The sequence below is a fragment of the Rhipicephalus microplus genome, chromosome 7 (assembly GCF_043290135.1).
Source record: "Rhipicephalus microplus isolate Deutch F79 chromosome 7, USDA_Rmic, whole genome shotgun sequence".
NCBI lineage: Eukaryota > Metazoa > Arthropoda > Arachnida > Ixodida > Ixodidae > Rhipicephalus > Rhipicephalus microplus.
Window position 1 is genome coordinate 143,019,721 of NC_134706.1, and position 18,434 is coordinate 143,038,154.

Sequence of the window (18,434 nt, forward strand, 5' to 3'; positions counted from 1 at the left end):
TCTTCCTGCGCCCCACCGTCTCCTTTAGCCTCAGCTCCAACCAACTTGCGAGACATCATTAAGCAAGAGATTGCATCTGCGTCACATTCACCTTGTTCCGCCGAATCCAGACCTCGTCAGGTACCAACGTACGCAGAAGTCGCGGCGCTCTCAGCACCCACCACTATCCCAGCGGCGACACCAGGTGGCCATGTACCTGTGGCGTCAGTGTCACCACCGATGCGCCCACAGCCGTATTACGCCATGCCACGTCCTCAACGCCCTATCTGTTATTATTGCGGCTATAGAGGTCATATATCTCGCTTTTGCCGGAGGCGTCAACAGGACGAGCAACGTGGCTACGCTTCAGAGGAACGCGGACGCTTCAGTCTACTTACGAACTACCAGCGCACGCCTTACCGGCCGTCTTTTCAACGTTCGCCCTCCCATCTTACAGTAGTGGTCTGCCTGTGAACTCCCGTGAGTCTCGCCGCCGCTCACCATCTCCCAATCACCGTTCCGTGTCGCCTCTGCGACCCGCCTCCCATGTTCTGAATGCCCCCTCGGAAACTCCCCAATGCAGTTTTAGGAGGGGAAACTGCATCCACCGGACAGCCAGCAATTTCTCTGACAGACCATTGAACTTGTTAACAGTGTTAGTCGAAGGTATACGCGTCGTAGCTCTAGTAGATACTGGCGCTGCTATTTCCACTATTCGCTCTGACCTTTGCTCCAGTCTCCGCAAAGTAACAGCACCTTACTCGGGCCCCTCTCTCCGTGCTGCGACAAACGCCATTTGTCGTCCACTCGCCCAGTGTACAGTTCGCGTTTTCATTGACGGTATTCGTGATCATATTGCTGTTGCAGTTTTCCGTGAGTGCACCCACGAGTTCATTTTGGCGTGGGATTTTCTTTCGTCTGCACGCACTTCTATGTCTTGTCGTCAGCGCCTCATCCATCTCATTTCCACCGACTCTTCTGTATCGGAACCTGAACAGTGCATTCGTCTCGTCACCACTTCAGATTATGTTCTTTGGCCATCCCGAAAAGAAGTAATTAGCGTTGATTGCAGCAACAATGTGGATGGCAGCATGCTTTTACTACCTTATGGCCACACGGTACATCAAGGCATTCCGATCATTGCAGGCCTTGTTCGTTTTTCTGAAGGGTCTGATTTTATTACAGCGTTAAATCAGACCCCCAAACCCTTATTGTGGCCCTGTGGATCAACAGTTACATGCGCTATTGACCCGCATCCCGTTGCAATTGTTGCCCGTCCAAGTCAAGAAGACCTACCAGAGCCAAACACGCCGCCACTCAACTTTCCCACTCCTCTATCAGTGACGATAAGCCCTGATTTGACAGCAGCCCAGAGTCAAGAATTGCTGAATTTATCGAACAGACATCGCCCTTTGTTTGACGTTCATTCCGCTTTCCTTGGTATGACAACTTCTGTGACTCACCGTATTCAGACTGACGGCTCCCGAATAATTCACCGGCGACCATACCGCGTGTCTCTCGCAGGAAGGAAGATAATTGAGGAAAACGTATCAGACATGCTTCGACGAAATATCATACGTCCTTCCTCGAGTCCGTGGTCTTTGCCAGTTGTGTTGGTGCAAAAGAAAGACAGAACGGTACGTTTTTGCGTTGATTACCGGGCACTGAACAAAATAACGCGCTAAGATGTTTACCCTCTCCCACGAATTGATGGCGCACTAGATTCGTTGCATGGTGCAGAGTATTTTTCGAGCCTTGACCTGCGATCGGGCTACTGGCAAATACCAGTGTCCGAATCTGACAACCCCGGATTGGCTATATGAGTTTAACGTAATGCCTTTCGGACTTTGTAACGCGCCTGCTACCTTCGAACGTATGATCGACAGCGTACTGCGTGGCCTGAAGTGGGAAACCTGCTTATGCTACCTAGACGACATCATAGTGTTTTCGTCTACCTTTTCGCAACATCTACAACGTCTCGAAGTAGTCCTCGCTTCAACGTCTCGCTTCATACGCAATTTCGCAAGGCTTGCCTCTCCGCTCCATCAACGCTCACAAGTAACATGGCATTTGTCAGGTCTGAAGACTGTGAAAAGGCTTTCCTGGCGTTGAAGCAAGCCCTGTCATCCGACCCGGTACTATGTCATTTCGATCCAGGTGCACCCACAATTCTTCACACTGACGCCAGTGGTCATGATCTCGGTGCTGTTCTACTGCAGCGTGACAAAACCGCACGCGAACGTGTCATCGCTTACGCCAGTCGTGCTTTGACTGCTGCCGAGAAAAATTATACAATAACCGAACAAGAGTGCCTTGATGTTGTATGAGCGGTACAAAAATGTCGTCCATACCTCCACGGCCGCCATTTCACAATTGTCACCAACCACAACGCATTGTGCTGGCTTTCGTCGCTAAAGAACTTATCGGGTCGTCTTGGCCGCTGGGTGCTTCGTTTACAAGAGCACAACTTTGATGTTGTCTACAGGTCTGGTAAAAAGCACCAAGAAGCTGATGCTCTCTCTCGCAGCCCTCTACCCAACCGTAATAGTCCACCGTCACCAATTTCAACCGCAGCATTACTTATCGCAGGTCTCAGTTGGGTAAAATCCGGCCGCCCTTCTACCCTTGTGTCGCATCAACGCGTTGACCCTTACTGCCGCTCCATAATAGCATGCTTAGAAGATACATCCACTCCTCTGAACGCCCGACTTCGCCGACAACTGAAATAATTCAAGCTTCACGATGGTGTTTTACATCGCTATATTTACCACGCTAAAGAAAACAAATGGGTCCCCGTTATACCACGTTGTCTACAACGTCAGGTTCTTGAGACATTCCACGATGATCCTGCTGCTGGGCATCTCGGCTATCACAAAACGTACGACAAAATACGCAGTCGGTTCACTTGGCCTGGCCTCTCATCTGCGAGTGCCAAACATGTTTCTTCGTGTGCCTTGTCGAAACGACACACTACTGCTTCTTCTGGCTTTCTCCAACCTCTAACTTGTCCCGCTTTTCCATTCGAAGTCGTCGGGATAGACTTGTACGGCTCCCTTCCCGTGACTTCCAATGGAAATCGTTGGATTGTAATGGCTGTTGACCACCTCACTCGTTACGCGGAAACCGCCTCACTGCACGCTGGTACAGCCACTGAAGTAGGAGATTTTTTTCTGCGTAACATATTTTTACGCCATGGAGCTCCACGTGTTCTGCTCAGTGACCGCGGCAAGGTCTTTCTTTGCTCTATTGTTGCTGAGGTTCCACGCGCCGCCAACACCATCCACAAAACAACTTCTACTTATCATGGCTTGACGGAACGCTTTCATCGTACCCTCTCGGACATGATTGCCATGTACGTTAACCCTGACCACACGAACTGGGACGCCATTTTGCCATTCGTAACGTTCACCTACAATACAGCTAAGCAAAGCATCACCGGCTTTTCTCCCTAATTTCTGGTCTATGGCCGCTCTCCAAGTGTAACTATGGACGTCTCCTTCCTTTCGGCTCCTGCTACCTCAGCAAGCCCTTTATCCACACAACTTTTGTCTCGCCTCGAGCATTGCCATCATCTCGCCCAAATCAACACCGGCATCTCTCAGAAAGCTCGCAAGTCTCGCTACGACTCGACACACCGTGTTGTCACCTTTTCCCCAGGAGAAGAAGTTCTTCTGTGGACTCCCGTGCGTGTGCCCGGCTTATGTGAAAAATTCCTCAGTCGTTTTAGAGGGCCTTATACGGTGATTGAACAAACGTCCCCCGTTAATTATCGTATCTCAACACTCAACGCTCCCTCCGACCACCGTTGCCGTGAGACAGAAATTGTGCACGTTTCTCGGCTTAAACTGTACACCCGATGCAATTCCTAATAATAGAGAGTTTTAGTACTGCGGAATGGTGCTACGTACGCATCACGCAAGCGCCTTGCGTTACGTGGCGTCATTTGCCACTAATCGGCTTTTAGTACGCCGTAGTACCCGCGTACGTAACGAGCGTGAAGCGTGTTGCGCCATCTGGTAGATCAAAATAGAAGCACGTGTTGTTGACAGCCAATGTGAGCCAATCCAAGTGTTATAGCCAGATTATGGCCATATTTTAAGCCACAGAGCCGGTCGGTGCTTGCCTTCGATGCCGCAATTTTGCAAAACGAAGTCTCGTGCTGTCGCGAACTTGTTCGAGAGCGGCGCGATCACCTCATACGTACGCACGCACGCATCTCATGCGTGCGTACGTAGCGGCTGCGTACGTAACGCGATACGTACGCGTTGCGGTCTGTGCATGCGCACTACGCAGAACGTGGCGTCCCTACGTACGCAACGCCGCCACGTAAGCAGCGTACGCAGTACTAAAACTCTCTATTGTCTCTCGCGCGGCCAGGAGGCCGCTTCCAGCGGGACGGGGAATTAGTGTGAGCGCAGTCACCGACTCTTTATCAATTGGACGTGTCATGATCATTTGTATAATTTCCTCATCATTAGATATCATCATCAGTGTGTGCCAGCTCGAGCTAGCCTCGAATAAACCTCTTCCTCATAATATAAAGGACAAATTTATTCGACAGCGTCGTTAGCATAGTTATGAGTCTTATGACCAACCACATGCGTCAGGTGGCAGGTGCTCCTACGGTCACATTGTGTCAGACACATATGCTTTGGGCGGGCCACTCGTCAGCTTGCATGCATGACGCGTTGCACAGGAACCCGTCATCTGCCACATGTCAAACTGGGGGCTCGCTAAAAACGTGGCATGCGTTTCCACCTTAAGTTGTCTGCGTACCATAGCCGCGTTCCCAGACTAACCTCCGTATTCAGAAACGCTGCTTGACTTGAACTTGACTTGCCACCGACTTCAGTGCAGAACAATGCGTTTCGTATGCGCTGACTTTAGGAGGTGCCAAGGCAGCACAAACGCACAGACGCGTTTCAAACGCGCTGCATTGTAGGTGGTTTCAAGTCAAGTTGAAGTCAAGGAGCGTTTATGAATATGGGGGTAACCTCCATATTCACAAACGCTGCTCGACTTGAACTCGACTTGCCACCGACTTCAATGCAGCACAAATGCGTTTTGAACGCGCTGTATTTAAGAGGGCGAAGGCAGCACAAACGCACAGACGCGTTTAAAATGCGCGGGGTACGCACGGTGGACGCCGGAGTGAGCGGGCGCGCGTCGCATACGCTCCGCCGAACGTGTGCTCTCGTTGACCGGATTACTCCGATATCGTCGCCGGCACTGCGTCGGATCATCAAGTTTGAACTGTCCTGGGAACCGCACACCCTTCCCGAGGCTGTAGAGCATCTTCATTTTTCTCTATCGCCTTCAGAAGAACCCATGTGAGCGCTGGGCCGCTGGGCCTAAGCGTCGACCCAGCTCGCCTGTGCGAGTACGGGTGACTAGGCCTAACGGCGGACCCCTTCCACAACAATATGGACGCTAGCACTACGCCAACTGCTGACGTGACTACTACCGGATGCGTTCAACCTGCATTCAGCTCCAACGACACCCATGTTAACACGGAATCTCTCAACCTCGACGAGCTCACCTCGGCGAGCGAAGATGAAGTTGCCGTGCACCATCCTACACCGTCTGCATCGCTGAGACCGGCGAGCGACACCGACGCCAACTGGAAACTGGCGATTTCCCGTCGCCAGCGTCAACGCCAGAAAAAATTCGACAAAGCTCGAGCGGAATTGATGCAGCTGGCCGGTCCTGCAAGCACTCCGCCCAGCCACGTCAACGCCAGGGCAGCTGCGGGTGCGAGCGCTCCTGCTGCGCAGGCAGACGCGGCCGGCGTCGCACCGGCGCGAACACCACCACCCGTAACGAAGCCGCGCCAGCTACGACGGAAGCTGCCGCCGCTTCCACGCACGGACATAAAGATCATCATGCGCCCGAAAAAGGGCCTGGCCATTCGGAACTTCACTACGCATCAAATCTCCCGAGCCGTAGCACTGGCGGGCAATTCTCGACAACATTGTACTGGTGATCATTTCATTATACGTACTCGCCCCGGGTCGAACATCATCATTGCCGGCACGCCACTTGTTGAGACGGCCGAAATTTTTCGTCGGATCACCACCCTCACGCTTGAGAGGAAGACCTACGAATTCAATACCTATGTGCGGCCCCTGAGGGCACCTTGCGGGGAGTTATTCATGGGATAGACCCTGGCACAACTCCGGAAGAACTCACCGCCAACTTCCGCGTGCGCACGCAGGGAGTGACAGTGCACAGTGCACGAATGCTTGGTGCTACCAAATCTGCCGTGATCACTTTTGAAGGCCCCCTTCTGCCCCGATATGTACTGTATTACGGTGGGGAGGTGGCCTGCCATCCGTACAAGCCGACGCGACAAGCCTGCCAAGTCTGCTTACAACCGGGGCACCGCTCAGACGTATGCCCCACGCCAAACACTCCCGTGTGTCGGCAGTGTGGTATCCTCAATCCCATTGACGGTCACCCCTGTGCTCCCAAATGTCACTTGTGTGGAGATGCCCACTTAACGGGCGCAAAAGAGTGCTCTCAGAGACTGAAGGCCCCACGCCCACGGCCACCTCCTCAACCAGCAGCACCAGCCTGGGGCCGCAACCTCCATCGTAACCCACCCACTCCCAAACGCAGGTGGTTCAGCAAGGAAAACGAGACCTCATGCAGCCACTCCCGCTCACGCTCGAGGTCACAGTCCTTCCCGCCCCTCCCTTCTGTGGAACCTGGCCAACAGCAGCAGCCAAAGCAGCGACAGCATCCGAAGAACCAGATGACCAAAGGGCAGCAGCAGCAGCAGCAACCTACCTGTCAACAGTCCCAGCACGCCTCTAGCAAGCATAATGAGAAGCCCAATCCCACTCCATCAGCCGGTGCCGACAATAAGGTGAGCTGGTCAGCAAATGTAGATCCTCCCATCGCTCCACTCAATACCCTGTCCACCGCATACGAACACCTTCTCGCGGAAAACATAAAACTCAAACAGGAGCTGGCGGCCGTCAGGGCACGTCAAGCATAGGACAGTTCTCAACTTCATGCCCTAATGGCATGTCTTGGATCGCCGCCTGACTCCCCCGAAAAAAAAAAACCCCAACCTCCCCCAAGAGACAGAAAACCCCTAAAACGGCGCTATCAATTCCTGCTGCGTCGGGCACCACAGTCACACGCGAAGAGTTACGCGAAATGTTCTCAACGCTCGCGCAGCAGCTATCGCAACAATTCAGTGCCGTATTCACGCAGTTCGGAGAACGCCTCGACTCTCTCGAGACACGCTTCGAGGCGCAAATTGCTGAAACAGGCGAAAACATACGCAGGAAGAGGGTCACTCGTAGCTCGCACGCCACGACAGATCAAGTTACCATAGACTAGGATTGGAATCACATCCATCCGAAATCCTCGCTACCCCCGCATTGACACCCAGCGCCCTCACCCTCACTCCTACATCGGCGTCGCAAGCCGAGATTCCGATACCGACGCTTTTCCACTTAACGAATTAACCATGGGCAGCACAGCCCCACTCATTGGCGAACATTTAGAAGTCTGGCAATGGAACTGCCGCGGCTTCCGCAGAAAGCGGAGCCTCCTCCAACAGTACATTAACACACACCTTGCTCGGCCAGATGTCATAGCGCCTCAGGAGCCCGGAACGCCACCCATATTTTCAGGTTATGAGTCCTATAATAGTCAAACAAAGGGCAAAGCGGCCATCCTGATTGACAAAGCGCGAACCGCAGTTGGCTTAGACAATATCCCAGACACCAACATAGAACATGTGATTGTGGAGCTAGTTCTCAGGCAAAAAAAGAAAGGAGAAAAGCGAAGTATCATCATTGTCAACGTATATAGCGCCCCAAATAAAAAAAAACCACTGATTACTATGCCCTCGTACAAGGTGCCTGCCGATTGGCCCAGGGAAAAGAACTCTTACTGCTCGGCGACTTCAACGCTCTCGACGAACGCTGGGGTTACAACCGTTCGGATGTCAAAGGCAAACAGCTTGCGGGTGCCACTGAAAAATTTCAGCTTGAACTGCTTACGGATCCCGCGTTCCCTACCCGGATCGGCAACAGTGTGTGCAGGGACACTTGCCCCGATCTCACCTTCGCCCGTGGCCGTGCAAACTATAACTGGGACAACCTGCAGAAATCCTTGGGCAGTGACCACTTCATTCTCCGCACAAAAGTTACAGAGAGCGCAGCGCGTCGGTCTATTGGAGAAGCACGCATCACAAACTGGGACGCCTTTCGTCGTGAGAGCGAATATTCACTCGACAGCCTCACAAGCCTCACCGACTGGTGCACCCAACTTAAAGAAATTCGAGAGCGTTGGACCACCACCATTAACAGAACACCTGCACTGCCGGAAGTGTACGGCCATCTGCTACATCTGTGGGAAGCCCGAAGGAGCCTCATCCGCAGATGGAGGACGCAAAAACATAACCGACGCCTCAAGCTAAGGATCGCCACACTCACCACTCAGGCAGTGCAGTACGCTACAGAACTGGCGCGACTCAATTGGGCCCAGTTTAGCAACTCTCTTCGAGGCTCATTGGGCACGGCCCGCACGTGGCACATTTTGCGCGCTTTGATGGACCCCACTCGCACAAAAAATGAGACGAATAAGTCAGTCATGTGCCTCATACACGCCTTTGAGGGTACTGACGATGAGCTGCTGGATCAAGTCCGGCGAAAATGCTTTGGTGATTTCTACCCACCCGCATCTCAAGCTGCGTATCGTGGACGTGCCAATGACACTCTCGACCGACCAATAACGGTGGACGAAGTTTACGCAGCCATTCACAGCAGCAATCGCAACACAGCTGCTGGGGCAGACGGAATCACGTACTCCCTTATCAGGAACCTCAACGACAGCGCCGTACAAGAAATCACGGCATTTTTCAATGATCATTGGCAACGTGGCACGCTTCCTCCTGAATGGAAGCACGCAGAGGTCATAATGATACCGAAGCCGGGCAAAAAACTTCAGATCGAAAACCTCCGACCAATATCCCTCACTTCCTGTCTTGGTAAACTCTTCGAGCGCGTCATCACTAATCGCGTGCAAGATTACCTCGAAGACAATGACCTTTTCCCGCACTCAATGTACGGGTTCCGGGCACATCTTTCAACGCAAGATGTACTGCTACAGTTAAAAGAAGTCATTGATAACGCCCCCCAGCAAGGAGAAAACATTATCTTGACTTTAGACATTAAGGGCGCATTTGATAACGTTAGCCACCAGGCCATACTTGAGGGCCGCGAGGCCCTTCATTGTGGGCAGCGCGTCTACAGTTATGTTCACGCCTTCTTGTCGGACCAGACTGCCACAGTCGGTCTCGGCTCCATCCGATCAGATGTTATCAAGGTTCCGAACAAGGGCATCCCGCAGGGCTCAGTGATTTCCCCGCTACTCTTTAATGTAGCTATGGTTGGCTTGGCACATGAACTCCACCGCATCGATGGCATCCATCACGCAATGTATGCGGACGATATCACCGTCTGGGCCACGCGGGGGTCCCTTGGAGAAAAAGAATATAACCTGCAGCAGGCAGCCACATGCGTCGAACAATACGCGCAGGCACGAGGCCTGGCCTGTGCAACAGAAAAATCTGAGCTTCTACGAATTTATCGACGCAAGCTCCCACCATCGACGCAGAACAACCAAGGCTCCCGCCTCCAGGTTGTCCTTGCTGGCAAACAAATCCCAGAGAAATCCACCATTCGAATATTAGGCATGTGGGTACAGTCGAACTGCCATGTGAATCACACACTTTCCCTTCTCCGCACCACTACACTGCAAGTGGCCCGAATGATATCTCGGGTAGCCACTCGTCGCCATGGCATGCGCGAGGAGGACATCCTGAAACTCATACGTAGCCTCGTGGTCAGTATGGTGACATACAGTTTGCCCTACCAACGCCTCACCAAGAGCGAACAGGGCCAAGTAGACGCAATGCTCCGCAAGGCCTACAAAGCGGCACTCAAGCGACCACCGGGTACTCCTACTAGCAAGCTCCTCGCATTGGGCCTACACAACACCTTTGAAGAACTTTGTGAAGCGCAACTCGCCACACAACTGCAACGGCTCAAGCAAACACCTACAGGCCGTGACCTGCTCCTACGCCTCGGCTACATCAGCCAGTTTCACGACGCAGCTCGTCGCAAGCCCATTCCGGACCAACTTCGTGCCACTTATAAGGTCGCTCCCATGCCCCGCAATATGGATCCCCAACTACATCAGGGCCGGAGGGAAGCCAGAGTGGAAGCCCTCGAGCGAACTTACGCACACAAAAACACTACGTACTATGTTGACGCCGCCAACTACGACCATGCAAACAATAAGGCTGTAGCCACAGTCGTGGACCACACACTCACAGAATGTACCAGCGCTTCCGTGCGGTGCCGCAACATCACCGATGCCGAAGAAACTGCCATCGCGCTCGCTCTCGCCCTCGGCTACAGACAACGAAGGTCGCTGACAGTTCTCACAAACTCTCAAGCAGCTTGCCGCAACTACCTACAGGGGCGCATCAGCCAACCCACTCTCAGCGTCATCATGAGCGTTACAGACACTGACGAGCATTCCATTACACATCCACCCAGAATTGGGCATCGTATTATATGGACTCCGGGCCACATGGGACTGGAGGGGAATCAGGCAGCGGATAGGGTAGCTCGAGGGTATGCGAGCCGAGCACCTTCCAACTCCACCCCTGAGGAACTCGTTCCGGTCCCTTGCGACTATTCGGCCATCCCAAACCATTACAGAGGACTTAAGAAAGCTTATTCGCTACCACACCGAACACTAAATAAAGAGGAATCGGTCAGCTGGAGGCAAATTCAAACCGGCACGTTTCCAAATTTGCATATCCTGAGTAAAATGCACTCCTCGGCATACTCTCCTCTCTGCCCATGGAGTTCAGCTAAAGCCACTCTGTACCACGTCACGTGGGAGTGTCAGGCCATTACAGCCTTGCAACCAGTACAAAATCCAACAGCGGAGCGATGGGAGGAGCTGCTGGCCAGCGAGAACCTGGAAGATCAGTTGAGTCTGATCAACCGGGCCCGCAGAGCGGCTGCTGCAAGCGGAGCCCTAGACTAAGGCCCCCCCCCCCCCCCCCACCGCAAGCCAAGCATCTCCGACTACTCGGAGCTTCTCCGCAGAAAATTTCGTGTAAATAAATAAATAAATATGTTTTCACCACCACCACCACCTTTCAAATGCGCTGCATCGATGGTTATTTCAAGTCAAGTTCAAGTCAAGGAGCGTTTCTGAATACGGGAGTAAGTGTCGGGGTCGTTGTTCTGAGAATACGTTTTTCAGAAACAGGAATGGGTTTTTCCTGAGAAAGTATAAAAAGGGTTTTTGCTGTTTATGGAATTCACTCATGTGGCCTATATACCATCGTACGAATATTGCACGCTACTTGTCGCGTGAAGCCAATCAAATGCGAAAGGTCTTTGCCATCACGTCGAAGGACAGGACGTCAGTTTCCATAACAAAAATAGCCGATATGTGCTGCCATAGTCCAAAATTAAAGTTGTTTGTCCTGAGAAATAAAATATAAAAGGTTCGATTTTAGCACTGCGACTTGCGCAATAATGTCAGCGTATTTCACAGCACCAGAAGAACACACGCAAAAGAGCTGCTCAACGTGTCGCAGGGCAAGAATTGGCGGAAGCAGCTAGTGGCTTATCAATTTAAAATTAAACTGGCGCATGACCTTCCCTCCCACGACAGTACTGAATTTGTTGCAGAATGATCAAGCACTTTTCAAGCGTGGTTTCTGAATGTGGCGTGCATGTTCCCGGATAGCTGCTGGAGTTACTTGCCGCTGTCATCACACAAGCCCTTAAAGGGCCACTCACCAGGCCCCATACCGAATTTTAGTTAGACTGTTGAAATTGTTGGGTGTCCGATGAGGAACGTTTTGCCACAAAAAGTTTTTCGCATCGGTTCACTACGAGCGGAGAAAACAGGTTTTTTGAAGTGACGCGAAACAAGGGTGAGAGGAGGCAAGTTCGAAACCCTTGCCGCTCCTCCGCGTAGCCTTCGCAAGCCAAATATGTTCCCCACCCTCTCCAGCATCTGACCATGAGGTGACGCGCGCATGACGTGCCCAAACAAGTCCAACCCCCGAGCACACGAGCAGCGTTGATTTGTTGACCAGCGTGATTTTGTGGTCTTCTGCCTGTTTCTGCGGGACGGTTTAGAAACGCTGGCTTTCATGCGGTAGAGTAGATGAGCACAATGAGTGCGCGAATGCGTAGGAGCGTTCCACGGTTGTCGTCTGCTCAATGCGCTGACCGCGGGGACACGAACGCATGTGAAACGCTGCCACATTAGCCCCGCATCTCGTAGCATTTCACAGTAAAAAATGAAAGAAAAATGTGCACATTTTTATTGCGTCTCATTACTTATTTCAAGTTATAATAATCTTTTAAAGCAACGAATATATAAACCACGCATTTTTTGTTGAATATTTTTTGCCATGTCACGTGACATACTGTTGACGTCAGAGCAGACTCATCTACGTAGAGGACCAACGTCACCGCATTGCCGTGTACGTAGGGTCATTTCTACGCCCACGTCATGCCCTCATTCTCTACGCGTGCGCCGGCAGAGGGGAGGGGGAGCTGCTTTCATCTTGAAATTTGACACATTTCCGCGGCGCGTAGCGTTGCGAATTTTGGCAGCCATGATCATGAACGCCTCGTCTACGCATTGCGCTTGTCAGCTCAAATTGGTCAAACCTGGTGAGTGGCCCTTTAATCTTTTGCTCGGCGCTCACATGGGTTTTCGTGGTTGCTTTTTTAGTTTGTTGATTTCCGGTGGCATGTGCCCAATATAAACTGTATACATTATCATTAAATTCAACGCCCATATGCGCCTGCTCTGTGTATAGTGTCAGTGCATTATTTTTAACTTCGAAAAATCCTCCTTTGTTCTTTAATTAGCCGGCCGCAGCTGTCCAATTGTTATGGAGGCGTTAAGCCTCCACAAGATGGTTGCTGTTACTGGAGCCCTCCACAATGATGTGCCTCATAATTATATTATTGGTTGGGCGTGAAAACCATGATATTAGTATTGTTGTAATATAATTCTCCTGCTATTACTATATGTATACTTATACTCTTGTTATTATTGTTTTGACATGTTAGTACGCTAGAAGTCGCAAGCCGTTGGCACAGCTAAGTTATCAGGCAAGGCCGAATGTTTTTGCCCAATTGAGCACGCGGAACGCATGCTACACTACCGGGCATGAGGTCAACCTTGGGGTACTTCTCGGCGTAGATGCGGCCCAAGTCTGCCAGGTAATCACCCACGGTGAGTGGCAAGTTCAGGCCGTCGATCACCATTCGCGCAGAGTCCGGCCCGGTTGTGCCCATCAGCTTCACTTTCAGTTCCCACGTGTACTTCTTCCCGTAACGGCTGGCGATCGTCTGCACTGCCTCCTCGTGGATTTTCTCTGTGTCTGTGCTCATATATAAAAGAAACACAAAAACAGTAAAACATTGAATCTACAAATAAAGAACGCGTTCAATTCAGTTACATTTTGTGTCGCATAGTATTCTTTGTGATGCTCAAGTCTTCATTCTTTGAAGCAACAAAATGTCGTCAGCACGTGACGGCAGGTGGTTGATTAGGGCAAGTGGTGCACATACTAGCTGCGCACCCACAAAAATTGATCTACTACGAAACCCTAGTGATAGATACGCAACAGAAAGTTGATGATGATTGCGCTTGTGCTATAGTCGACTTCCATTGCTTTTGTTCCTTGTATCTCTTTCGGTACAGTGACTATGTTTTCTAACACTTGTCAAAATCACAGGTGACATGAGGTCTGTACGCCAACATAGAACCGTTTGCCCCAAAAAGTACTTCACATTGTGGCAACCTAGCACAAAAAAACTACTGTAAAATCCCCAACAAGAGTCCTACCAGAACAAACGCCCCCTATCTTTTTTCAGAGAATTGAAATATGCAACCCTGATCCTGCTAGCGCCCACCCTCCTTATAACCACCATTTTCATTGTTTGTCTTCACCCGTGAACGGCGAATAAAACACTTAATACGTGCTAATTTCATAAAACACCTAACTAAACACTGGTGTACATTCCCTACTCTTACCACTGCTACGACCACCGTCTGGCTGTTTGATCTCCGACCTAACAAACTCCTCCCCCCACTTTTAATTCTTGTCGAATGATCTCTAACCTTATTATGTACTGATTGGCTAATGATGGCAGTATGCACTAGCTTGGAACATTAAAGTATGTATCGACTGTGAGTTCTCACGAATAGACATGTTCGAACCTCATCACAGACAGTCCCTTGAAATATGTATAACAAAACTAAATATATATAACACACATAATGCCTCTCGGTCTCTAGTTAGCAAAGTAGGTCTTTGGGCTAACCGGAGTAAAAGGACATCCAAGTGAACTCCAATACAAGTGCGATTCTGTCACTCCTGGCAAAAGTAAGTTAACAGCAAACCAGTGACAACAGCTCTGTGAAGAAAAGTTGGCTAAGAGAGGTTGAAGCTGCTTTCTCCAAGTGAATTCTGTACGATATGTTAAATTCGAAAATTCGACAGATCCCACGTACCTTCGGAATTGTAGTTATAAGAAGCCTTGGCTGACAACTAGAGTATAGTGCCATCACAGCAGTTTATTCTTCAGTGGTATGAAAAACCTACCTCGCAAAACTAACCTACACTGTAGATTAGTTTTGAAACCTATCGTAGTTCATACAATGAAAATCATTGCGCGGGCTTCCTTATTTTATAGTCTGTACTTGAACACTGCACAATAAAATGAACAGGTGACACAGCTGCTAATTGAGCTTCCTTTCTTGTATACGGCAGGGGAACAGAACTTTGAATTACAGTGGCTCTCCAACACTACTACATGTAATCAAGTAATGAGATCACTAAAAGAGCTTATTGCCTCACTCCACAAAGTTTGAAGAATCCATCCAGTACGAGGAGAGTTACAAAGATTTGTTTCACGCTGCAATCGCATTCTCCCATCTCTCGTCCCGATGAGAGCACTGGAAGCTTAGTAGGCAAAGATGGTACAGAGAAAGAAAATACGTCACGGGTGTTTGTGCCTATCGTTACCTTAATAACTTTTTTCTTTTTTTCCCTTGAAATACCTGGCTTTTTCAGTGTGATCGCACGCACACGCGTGCACAAGTCGTGGCCTCCTGCGGCGATCCCTGTAATGACCAAGCGCGCCTAGTTCTATCCATCCATCCATCCATCCATCCATCCATCCATCCATCCATCCATCCATCCATCCATCCATCCATCCATCCATCCATCCATCCATCCGTCCGTCTGTCCGTCCATCCATGCGTCCGTTCGTCTGACCGTCCATCATCCGTCCGTCCGTCTGTCCGTCAGTCGGTCCATCCATCCATCCATCCATCCATCCATCCATCCATCCATCCATCCATCCATCCATCCATCCATCCATCCATCTATCCGTCTGTGCGTCGATCCATCCGTCCGTTCGTCCGATCGTCCATCCGTCCGTCCGTCCATCCGTCCATCCATCCACCAACCACCCATTTACCCATCCATCCATCCATCCACCCACCCACCCACCTACCAACCCACCCATCCACCCACCCACCCATCCACCCACCCACCCATTCACCCACCCACCCATCCATCCATCCATCCATCCATCCATCCATCCATCCATCCATCCATCCATCCATCCATCCATCCATCCATCCATCCATCCATCCATCAGCGCCGCTGGCCGTGATGTCAGAATCCTCCAATGGGGACACGCCGCTGCGCGTGGTTGCACCCAAGGACGAGAGATGTGGCCACGCATTGCGTAAGATTCGCCAGACTAGAAGGCGCCGATTGCTTCATCGGGCTCGTGGGCTGAGGGAGCTCACTGTGCGTTGCGTGACAGACTGGCGCCGCCGCTTGATGACGTCATTGAGTTGATTGCGTGAGGCGGGCTCGAGTGCTGGCCTTGACACAGATTGCCTTTGCCGAGGCATGGACGTTCAGTGTGGACTGCCAGGTGTAACAGCACCCCCGCCGCCAGACAATGCACCGGAAAGACGAGCTGCTTCCACGTGGCTCAGATGTCGGGCGCGATCGTTCACCAGGTCCCTCCAGGTTTCCCTCCAGGGCCATGGGGAGAATGTAGCTCTAGGCTCAGTTCTATGAACACATCCATTCCTTGAGGACGCATCCCAGCTCCACTGGCTTGTCGCCACAACTTGTCGGCCAGCTTCACTCGTCGCTTCTGACGATCTTTGGTTTAAGCACTTGTTGATGGTTCTGCAACTTGTCAAAAACTGTTATGGTATCGACGCCAAAATAGGAATGGCATACCCTGACTATATTACCAACACAACTGACTATCAATAACACGAAAATTATGACATGTATGTCATCATGATTTACATTTCATGACCTTGCTGCTCTTGCGGTGGTTTCGTTCACATTACATTTTGCAAAACTGGTATGTGATGACATGACTACATGGCGAACATAAGTGACAAACCATAACGTGGAACTCATTATATGCATGTAAGTCTTGACTAGACGTCACGCTTATGGTGCACTCGCAGTCGTTCCGCTAGCTTCATATATACCAAATTTGGTATTACGGGACGTGAATGGATGACGAGGGTACATGACTGGTGCAAACGTTATAATCATGAGATGTGTGTCATCTAGGAACATGACTACACGTCACGCTCATGATGCTCTCATGGCCGTTTCACTAGCTTTACATTTACCAAACTTGGTGTTACGTGACGTGAATGGACGACGAAGCCAAATGGCACAAAATTGGCCCGTATCTGCAGGTTACACTGCAAATGTCGTCAAAAGACGATATTTTTTCGTCTGGAGAGAGTGACCAGAACGTTTATTTGATGTTCTCTGCAAGAAAATTGGTAAATGGTATTCTGCAGGCGCTGCGTTAGAGTCCCTCGAGCATGCAGCGGAGGCGAACGAGCGCATCAAGTCACGTCACACGTGAGACATAAGCGCCATCTGGAAGTTGTTTTAAAAAACAATGCGCGTGGCTCTAAGACGGGTGTGCGCGCCCATCTCAGAGGGGATAAGATGTAAAACGCAAGGCGACGGGTAGGTGCCACCACCGTCTTGTTTTAGCAAAGCGTTGGAAACACTCGCTTTTCCGTGCAAGCGTTGCATGGTCAGCGCACCGTAATAAGCGCTACGTTCCTTAAAGTTACTTGTGTATGCCTTTTTTAGTAAAAGGATCACATACAGAATATATACATGTTGGTATGCTACCCAAGACATGCGCAATAATTGCTTTTTAATCGACAATTGCACAAGCATCTTTATTCCATGTTTGCGTGTGCACATTTTTCAGTCTGAAGATAAATCAATACTAAGTATAGCTGAATTATTCGTGTTACTCTTAGCAATAGTGTTCTGTGGCAGTGGTATGAACGGGTTTTGGTTTAAACGGGGTGATGGCAGTCAAGGCGGCGAAATTTTCTTTTTGACGCGAAAACCTTTATTGCCTCATACTCGAGGTAACTGGTGTGCGTCCCGCCCGTTGTCACGGTGCCAGCTGATGCGTCTCCTTTCACGAGGGAGGATAAATGAGCTTTGTGAGCACTCGAACGCGGATGTCGTCTGCACGGTGCACAAAGCGCGAGAATACAAACGGATGCCAAACGAAGGCAGATGAGTCGTGCGTTTCGCTGTGATTTGTGCTAAACATAAAAAAAACGTAAACACGCACACATTTCGTTTGAGTGTCCTTCCACTGGGAGAGTTGTAAAAAAAATTATCTCCGCATCGGCATGTTACACTGCAAATGTCGTCGAAAGACGATAGTCTTGCGTCTGGAAAGAGTGAACAAAACGTTTATTTGATGTTCTGCGCAAGAAAATCGGTGAATGGTATTCTGTAGGCGGTGAGTTAGAGTGCCTCGAGCGTGCAGCGTAGGCGAACGAGCACATCAAGTCACGTCACACGTGAGATATGAGCGCTATTAGGCAGTTATCCTGGAAAACGAAGCGCGCGGCTTGTGCGCCCGTCTCGGAGGTGAAAGGTATAGAACGCAAGGCGACGGGTAGATACCACCACCGTGTTGTCTTAGCAAAGCGTTGGAAACACTTGCCTTTTCGTGCAAGCGTTGCATGGTCTGCGCAGCGTGATAAACGCCACGGTCCTTAGAATTACTTATGTATGCATTTTCTAGTAACAGACACACCTACAGAATACCGACGTGTTGTTATGGTGCCTGAAATATGCTCAATATTTGCATTCTAATTGACAATCGCGAGAGTATGAACGCCGAATCTTGAGCAATGTTGGTGGCCGCAGCGGATGGGGTCGGCCGTTTGGGGTATCGTCAGGGGAGGACAAACAGACAAATCTATAGACAGACAGACAGACAGACAGACAGACAGACAGACAGACAGACAGACAGACGGTCGGTCGGTCGGTCGGT

At 50.5% G+C, this 18,434-nt stretch overlaps 1 protein-coding gene and 1 long non-coding RNA gene across 2 annotated transcripts in view; one reads left to right on the forward strand and one right to left on the reverse strand.

Moving 5' to 3' along the window:
* The window catches only part of LOC119187076 (pseudouridine-5'-phosphatase), a 41,061-nt gene that overhangs the window by 21,167 nt on the left and 1,460 nt on the right, over window positions 1-18,434 (reverse strand). Inside the window, exon 2 of the mRNA XM_037435331.2 lies at window positions 13,217-13,435. Within this exon, the coding sequence (XP_037291228.2) occupies window positions 13,217-13,435 (219 nt within the window). The remainder of the gene's footprint in view (window positions 1-13,216; window positions 13,436-18,434) is intronic.
* The window catches only part of LOC142767662 (uncharacterized), a 61,304-nt gene that overhangs the window by 20,842 nt on the left and 22,028 nt on the right, over window positions 1-18,434 (forward strand). The window lies entirely within an intron of this gene.